This window comes from Alnus glutinosa, chromosome 12 (assembly GCF_958979055.1).
Source record: "Alnus glutinosa chromosome 12, dhAlnGlut1.1, whole genome shotgun sequence".
NCBI lineage: Eukaryota > Viridiplantae > Streptophyta > Magnoliopsida > Fagales > Betulaceae > Alnus > Alnus glutinosa.
In genome coordinates, this window is record NC_084897.1 from 8,037,137 (window position 1) to 8,046,540 (window position 9,404).

Sequence of the window (9,404 nt, forward strand, 5' to 3'; positions counted from 1 at the left end):
GGGTCAAACGTTCGGTCAAGTGCAGTGGAACATTCAACAAATGCCAGAATGCATAAAGAATCAAAACTTTTACTCAGTTTGCATTCTAACTTAACAAAAGGTCCTAATAACCCTATAAAATCGTATTAAGCCATAACAATGTGATAAAACATGAAAAATATGAACAAGTTTATATCTCTTTGGAAAATATAACCATCCCATGTGATAAATCATTGACCTATCATGGCATGCTAAGACTCACAAAGTGCTTGATAAACAACAAGGTTAGTATGCTAATATTAGGAAAAACAAATTTGAATTTCAAGGATTGCTTACTGGAGGATAGAACTACACAAAATGCTACTTTTTCTCTCTCTAGTTTTAAGGTTTGTTGGAATGCAAGAATAAAGGATGTGGGCTGAAGGGGGTAGTATGCTATTTTATGGGCATGGGGAATGGATAAGATTGATTGAGGTGGCTAAAAATTTAAAGGGCTTTTTAGGCATGATTGAGCGTTCGATAGGGTTTGCCAAACATTCAGTATAGGGTTATGTGGAACATTCGAGTTGGAAATTGGAACGTTCGGTAAGAAGGCATGGAATGTTCGAGGTATACTTCGAACGTTTGTTTAGGGTTGACTTCAAAAGTTTAAGGAAAAGACAACTCGATTGTTTGAAAAGAAACTCGAACATTCAAAAATGAAGAAAATGGATTTAAAGAAAATTCATTTTATAGTATTTTGTTGAAAACCATTTATATGCTGCCTTCAATGTAAATATTTTATAAATTGTGATTGTTGATTAAATTAAATATATCTATATATTTACTTTTGGAGTAGTACCTTGTGTTGCCAAACACACTCATTAGCCATTAGGGAAGGAGTTTTCGAGGCATTAATTGAATAAGACAAGTGGGTGGAGGGAAATGAAAGGCCAGCTATCCGTGTGCAGAGAAATAAAAGGGGAAGTCTCCATAAGAAAATGTTAAGGGCTGAGAAATGTGGGATTTTTTTTTCCGCAAGGAGCATTTCTGGCCGTTATATCGGCCAGGTGTCTCAAGATCTAAGGATTCCGGAAGCTTCCACAAGAAGCTTTGCCCAAAATTCAAAATGCCTCCCATGATTTTAACGTTTCAAATCCTGGCCTCGATTCAACACGTGTCCCACTTCAACCCAACCATCTGGTCAACATTCCGAATTCCAATAGCCGTTGGATCAAACCGTTTGATCATAGAAAAATATAGATCAGACCATCCGATCTTGAAAAATATAGATCACATGGTTTGATCTTTTGATATACATTAGCAAGTATAATACATATATTAGTATACTTCTTATACCTTATACTTGATATAATATTTACTTTATAAACTATAACACATATGATATATGTTTAATATATATATATATGAATGAGCTAACCAGTCGAGCCGAATAGATACGAGTTATGTTCAAAAGCTTTAATCGAGCTGAGCCATGTTTATACAAATATGTCTTATTTAATAATCAAACATAATTTTATATTCACGAACGACTCATATATTAAAGAACTGAATTCAAATTAAGTTTATCTAAATTGATCTCGAACGAGTTACTGAACGGACTTGTTCACTTACAAACCTAAGGATAAATCCTCCCTAAAATTGATCAATTTGGGTCAAAACCATCCATCGGTCGGCTGAAACCGACTCGATGAGCAGTCCTCTCTCTCTCTCTCCCAACTTGGTCACGAGCTTAACAAAAGATTATAGAAAAAAAATCTAGTAAACAAACAAATTGGTCGTCGTTCTTTTTGAACAAACACTTGAATAAAATTGATGCAAGGTAACACTAATATTTTGTCCATTCCACTGGTGCTAGACCTTCACAAGTACAAAGCAGCAGAAGAAAACAAGGCCAAGGATAATGGCTTACAAATAAAACAAGGTAGCTCATTCATTGTATTCAAAAGGAGGGATCTAAATTCGCAACAACAGTACAATTTCACAGCAAAAAAAAAAAAAAAAACAGAACAAATAGAGAGACCTAAATTCTTAGCTGTGTACACCCAAAAATAGTTCCACAGCATCTTGTCATGGGAGCTGCCTGGCGCCAAGTTGGTCTCTCACTCCCAACTGTCAGAACATCAACATCAGACATTTGTTCAATGTCCCAGTTCCACTGGTCAGGACCAAGAACTCCACCAATAACATAAATCTCGTCTCCGAGCCCAGTCATTGCAAACCCAATCCTCCTACGAAATTCAGATGCTGAAACCACCACCTTCCTCAAGTTCCCATCCTGTTTCAAAATGATTCCATGACTCATCACGTATAGTGCACCCTTAACAACTGCCATTGGACCCTGGGGCCAGCAAGAATCCTCAACCGTCCATCCAAGCCCCGGATTATCCAAGACTTGCGCCGTCGACAACCCCTTGTGCAAGACGTGCACCTTTCCTCCCATCACAACCCCTGAACATGCTGAATTGTGGGTGCGGTGGAGATCAGGTATTGGAATCCACACATCCTTCTCTGGATCATACATTTCCGCTTGAGAAATTGATTTTCGGCAGCTGGTGAAACCACCAGCAACAACTATTTTTCCATCCAAAAGACAGCATGCGAACATAGAACGAGGTACAAGCATAGGTGCACGAGGGGACCACTGCCGAGTTACAGGGTCGTATGACCATACCTCGTTGGTAGCAAAGCTCCCATCTTGGTCACCAGTCAATGGGTCAACAGCGTCACTGCCACCACCAAGCACAAACAGTTTTCCAGCAGCGGAGACGGCACCAAAGTGGGCAAGGTGCCTAATTTTGGAGGGGAGAACTGGAAGTGTAATCCAAAGGTCGTGGAGAGGGTCATAAAGCTGCCATAAATTTTCAGGGTCATAAGCGCACACGCATAACAGATCCTCTGTTGCACCTATCTCCTGCCGAGCTTTAAATAGTTCAGGGCTACGAATAGCAGCTTGCCAGGAACGTGAAACGAGCTCCAACTTAGGATGAAGGTAGAAAGGGACAAGTGCAAGGCACATAAGAGCAACAGCGTCAGGAAGACCTTCAATCAGCCCAGACATAATAATCACTGTTTCATCTGTTTCATATGATTCTCCATCAATTATTTCTTGCTATTCTTAGAGGCAGCATTGGCATGAGCATTCTGAAACATCAAATATATGGACATGGAAATATGAGAACAAAGTAATTGCTATTGAATTTAGCATTAATGACAAATCAAGCACAACTGACTTTTAATGAAAATGGAATCATTATATCTATCTTTTGAAGCATTCACAGGGCATCAGAAGGCAAAAGCCGGAGGCCGCAAGCATCACCACCAATAATGGTAACGTATATTTTGAGATTGAACCATCTCATGGAAAAAAATAAACAAATAAATATTGCACAGGAAGAAAAATGACTCTTTCCAATTCCTTTGCTAACACAAATGCACAATTATATAATGTACATCCATGAGGAATCCAAAGAGACCTGAATAAAATTAGAAGGGGTGTTGAGGGGGAAGGGGGGAGGTCCTGCTGCAATGGCCAGGGAACTGTTGTTAGTTTCTGTGCGATTTCTAATTTGGGAAATTATAAGAATTTACATGTGCAGCTGCGTGCAACATTCGATAAACAGGGGGCTTATGAGGGAATTAACTATAATAGAGGGTAATGGCATAAAGGGGCTGTAAGGAATTTGTGGTCAACTTCAGAAATCGGAACTTAAACGTGATCTGGGTAAAAGAAAATTGTTACAAACAAGCATGAAGGTAAGGATTTAGGATGTTTAAGTCATGATATCGACATGATTCATAAAACAAAGGGGTAAAAAATGACATCACAGCCATTAAAACCTATATGCAAGTTCCATCCATCATAGATCATACAATCTCCAGCAACAACTAACTTAAAGGTAGTATGAAAAATATTTGAGAATGGCAGTAAATTATACCAAAAGTAATGTCCATCGAAAAACTACAGGTTCTGCAGGATTTTTTTCTTGTAGATGAAAGCCCTTTTTTTTTTCAATGATAAGTTCTTATGGATGAAAACTTTGAGAAAGTAAATGAGGCTTGAACCCATAAATGTCATATACAAAGATTATAGGGCTGAAGTCTAACACACCACACTCAGGAATGCTAAACTATACATATAAAAGCTAACCATTGTACACTCATCCAGAAATTTTCTGCCAAAATAAAGATCATAGAAGTTTTCAGCTCATAAAAGTTCTCCAAGTAAACTCAATCCCAATGCACCATGTCAAGCAAATTGAATTGATTTGGTTGAACAAGTGATACATAATAAAAAGAAGAGTAATGTTAAATACTATATTTTTATCCTAGAATTGTCCAACAATGTTGATGTGGCACTCCAAATCAACCATTGGATCTTTTATATATATATATATATATATATATAATTTAACAATGATTAATCCAATGGTTAGTTCAGAGTGTCACGTTAGCGTTGTTTGATAAAATTATAGTATCTAGCATTTATCTAAAAAGAATGTTGAGAAGACAAAAAAAAAAAAAAACAAAAAGAACAATACACTAGCATAGGTATAATAGCCCCAATTGGCTAAGGAAAGAGGTTCAGAATTTTCAGATCTAGGGATTCAAACCTATGATCTTACACTACCAACGTTTATTTCAAGGGAAAAATCAAATTTAGTCCCTAGATTTTCATGAGAATTCAATTTAGTCTTTAGGTTTTCAATTTTGACAATTAAGTCCTTCGGTTTTTCTAAGGTTTCAAATAAGTCCCTCCGTCAATCTATCGTCCAATTAATTAACAGTATGTCAAATCAAATCAATCAATTAATGTCACATGACTCTCGTTTGACACGTTATGTATCCACTGTATGTGCCATATGGCACAATTACATTAAATTACAAATATACCATAAATAAAAAATTTAAAAACTTAGAAACAGTTTTTTTTTTCAAGAGAGGTGACCACCACTAACTGGTGAGGAGGGTTCCCCTCACCGGATGAGGGGTGGTGGCTGGTGGCCCCTCTATTGTGAGGGGCAACGTCCCCTCACAAAGAGGTTGCTTGGCACCCTTGGATAGTGTCCCTTGGCCCAATTGTTTCCGGCATCAGACTGACCAAAGACGAAGTTGAGAAGGGGGGGGGGGGGGGGGGGGGGGGGGGGGGGGAGATGTGGCCGTAGAAGCTGGATTGGACGCTGTCCATGGTGCCAGGTTTGATATCCATGAGGATGCACGAGGGACGAGGTGGCCACAGCTGGCCTCGTTGTAGTAGACGTTGACGCACTCCAGCTGGAGGTTGTTCCCCAAGTACCAGTCAATCCCGTGCTTCGCGCAAACCACCTCCCAGAACTTAGCCCTGATCTGGTTCCTGAATTGCCCTCTCTGGATGTGAAGGATCTCCCTCATTTTCAGTATAAGAGTGTCATAGGTGTGTTTGTAATTTGGAAATGGGGGAAAGGGGAGGCCGCCCCCACAAAAAGGGGTGGCCACCCCTCTGTGAGGGGACCTTGTCCCTCATAGGAGAGGGGTTGCCATCCCTCATCCGGTGAGGGGTCGCCACCCCTCATCCGGTGAGGGGCGGCCCCCCTCACTAGTAATTGGTGGCTGGCCACCCCTCACCAGAGGTTACCGGCCACCTCTCTCTCTCTCTCTCTCTTTAAATAACTTTTTAAATTTTTTATTTAGAGTATATTTGTAATTTTAAAGAAAATGTGCCATGTGATATTAATTTATTGGTCTGACGTGACATGCCCCGTTAATTAATTGGGCGGTAAATTGACGGAGGAACCTATTTGACATAAGAGGAAAGCCTTAGAATCTAAATGAAACCTAGGGAATAAATTGAAATCGCATGAAAACTGATCTTTCCCTTATTTCAAATAATTCAACCCATAAATATCCTGACCAAATTCATCATTAGTCTACTAAACTACATATACTTTCACACTCTCCATCAATCTTGTAATCCCTGTGAAACCAAACAAGGGGGATCCAATTTCGGCATTTTTGGCCTCAAAATTTCCAAACAACTAAAACAAAGATAAATAACCAGTCAATTGGATAAGGTCTAGACACGTGACTTTTGATATGAGATCTCAATCTAGGGTTTAATTGAGATAAACCAACCCATGACATATAGACTTTTAATAACAGAACTAAGCTGAAATTTTCAAATTTAAAGCTGGAGGTTCAATCTCTATTTCATATTTGAGACGTCAAAAGGCTTTAAGAAGAATGAATTAATATATAGGAACTCACAACACCCTTTCTAAATCATTGATCGTAAATGCTACAAACCCTCTATTCAAATCTCACAAAGGGGTTGAGTCGTAAGTTACTTGGCTTTGGTGCCTTCAACCCCCCTTGAGTGCAAACAATTCCTTGGGGCCACGCCCGCGGGCGAAAGCCTAAGTTTTACCCAACCAATGTGTAGGGGATGCTTTACCAGGTTATCAAAAAAAAATCTCACAAAGGATGAGGAAAAGACAAGAAACTCAACAAATAATTTAGATAAGAACCTGATTTCTTTCACAATTCGACAATTTTTGTGCAATAAAATGAGCAACAAGAAAGATGTTTTAATCACGATTTCAATGTCATAGTCACTCAAGAATTTGTAAAAGAGCAATATAGTTAATTATGAGCATGGCTAGATGCTGTTTCTTAGATTTTCTGTAGAATGTAGAATAAAATCCCTTTGTAGTAAGCCAATGGCATAAGAAGCAGAACATCCATATAGAACAGCCCATCTATGATTTTCAAAGGACCTGTTGATTCTATAATACCCTTTCAGACTAAAACTTTTATGTTGGCTGTCCACCTAACGTCCAATAAATACATTAAAGTATATCCAGATATAAGAAAAGTTAAGAGTATGGTATGAACTTATGTAGGATTACATAACATCCACAAAAACATTAGTCCCAACTGAAGAAAAAGCAAATTGACTGCAGAAACTTTTTTTTTTTTAATTGACTGCAGAAACTTCACAATAAACCTTTTGAATTGGTTCAGATTTGAAACTAAGACCATAGTTCTTAGAATTGGATTAATCCTACAGTGTACTCATCCAATACGAATTGCATTGTTTGTAAAAAGTTCCAAATCGCTTGGAAGTATTGAAAAAGGCCATTAGATAATTCATTATCACATATTGTGTGATGAGCGGCTTTCTTTTATATACACTCAAAAAAATGCATCCTTTTATTTCTTTATTTATGGTTTTTCTTGGATAGTTAAATCTTTTAGGGTCCCCAAACATCTTTTATGGCTTATCCGTAAACAAAAGCTATCAAAGATTGAAGATATTCTTTTATATTTTTTATATATAAAAAAAAAAATTGTTCTTCATATTTGGAGTTTTCTAGAGACTTTGGATTGGACCATTCATTTTTAGTTCGTGATTCTTAAATTTTATTGGATGATTTGTTTTCATGTATACATGCATATTCTTTTTCTATAAGTTTTATTTTGTGTTCATGCATCTCAGGATACACGACAGGATATGATACATGAAACAAAAACAAAAAAGATAAATCAATTCATGAAAAGTTTGGTCTTTTGACAACTAATCAACACCAGGCCTACCTCATTCCTCAAATTCCACACTCAAATTTCCAGAAATGGGATTTCAATATTTGACACAAAGGCACCATGTAATTCAACAAATGGCACTTATTTACTATATTTCTGTGAGTATAAGTCAATAAAAACACAGATTTAACAGTATGAGATCTGTGATAGCTTTTCTCTGTCATTCAGAAATTAAAGAAAGCTTACGACCTAAGAAGACATACACGACAATTTGACTAAAGAACACCAACCGTCTCTATTGACACATGATCCATGCCCAAAGCACTAAGATTGTCAATACAGCTCTTAACTTTCAAGTATACCCCACATGCATTTCTGCTTATGTAAAAACAAAATCAAGGAAACATAAAGGCAATAAAGCAACCGGAAATTCATTTAGCTGCACATAGTTAATCAAATTCTAAAATCGCAACGAAGCACTCTTCTGCCCAGTTTATTGACCAATTCATCTACAAACACAAGAAAATCGAAAAGCATAACAACAGAATGAAAATCAAACCCGCACTTTTCAGCGTACATACAAAGCATCCTCTAACGAAGACAAAAACTGCAGTTCTTCAGCTTAAAAAATAAAAAATAAAACCCCCACTTGGAACTCAACCTCAAAAAACATGGGTAGTCAATAAATTTCAAAATTAAACCAAAGCTTGAAGCGATTTCCCGTAAATTATGCTCAAATATACACAAGTAAAATGACTCTAATTGTGTCAAATTTGGCTTGCACAGATGGAGAGAGAGACAAGTCGGTGTTACCTCAAAGCCCAGACCCAGTGGAGAACCAAAGATTTGCGCTCTTTCAGCTTAGATTTCCACAGAGAAAAAGAGAGACAAAGAAGGTGGGTAGCGTAGGATTAGCTTTGCCTAAGCGGATGACTCTCACACCTTTCGGACAAACGAGTGTTATTACAAAATAAAATGTTTTTCTAAGACATGTGTACTTTCTTTTATTTTATATGAGCGTTATTTATGAGAATGTGAAATGAATTGGGATTTTCTTCTATTTCTTTTCGTTTCATTTCGTTTTACAAAAACCTCCTGCGTACGTATTCGGCTTACCCTAAACACGCAGAATAGGCACCTTGGGGCTTGGGATATTCCTAAATCCTTAAAATTAATTTTGTTTTTCTTTCTCACTGTAATGGTATTTTGGTTATTTTCCATTTTCCTTACTCAAAAAGTTGGGTTCACACATGTTTTGCACGTGATTGAAATGATAGGAAAATTTAAAATAAATAAATTGTCCTTGCTTATTCTTGCTTAACTGGCTCTGATTGTTGACATTTCATTACTCTTTTCTTTTCTTTTCTTCTCTTCTTAAGGTGCTTGAAATTGAATATTAATTAATTTTTTCAACCACAAAGATTTGAAAGCTCAACACCATTCAGGTTCTATGTATTATATTTTTTACTTTATAGATATCTCATAATAATATTGATATTAATTCTTAATTTTTTAGCAAAAGTTAATATAATAATTGATTTGGACTGTTATATAAGCATTTTGAAATATTTGTGTGATAAAAATATAATATGTAGCATTACTTATAATTAATTAATTGTAAAAATTGTATGAATATGTGTATTCTAAGTTAAATTAATAGATATGTGTCTATTTTTTAAGCAATAACAAAATGTTGTATTCAATATATAATCTCATACCAACAATAAGGTGAAGTGGTGAACCTTGAAGACTTTCTTCTATTATTATTGTTGACCAGGTGATTTCTAATTGGACCGTCACATCCGTCGCCTAACAGATCAATTAGCCTTTGCCTAACTGGTCATTAATTTAGTATTGGCTTCCGTGTGGCACAGGATTAATTGTTTCTAGTCATTTAGCAGAGATAA

The 9,404-nt window shown here is 36.8% G+C and overlaps 1 protein-coding gene across 1 annotated transcript; it reads right to left on the minus strand.

Annotated features, from left to right (window-relative positions):
* Window positions 1-1,763: 1,763 nt before the first annotated feature.
* On the minus strand, window positions 1,764-8,519 carry LOC133852317 (F-box/kelch-repeat protein SKIP30). The gene is made up of 2 exons (XM_062289055.1): window positions 8,311-8,519; window positions 1,764-3,123 (listed from the first exon to the last, which is right to left on the minus strand). The coding sequence occupies exon 2, from the start codon at window positions 3,038-3,040 to the stop codon at window positions 2,003-2,005; it is 1,038 nt and encodes a 345-aa protein (XP_062145039.1). The 5' UTR covers window positions 3,041-3,123; window positions 8,311-8,519; the 3' UTR covers window positions 1,764-2,002.
* Window positions 8,520-9,404: the final 885 nt, after the last annotated feature.

Coding starts and splice junctions, on each gene's coding strand:
- LOC133852317 (XM_062289055.1), bottom strand. CDS start 3,040: ATGTCTGGGCTGATTGAAGGTCTTCCTGACGCTGTTGCTCTTATGTGC.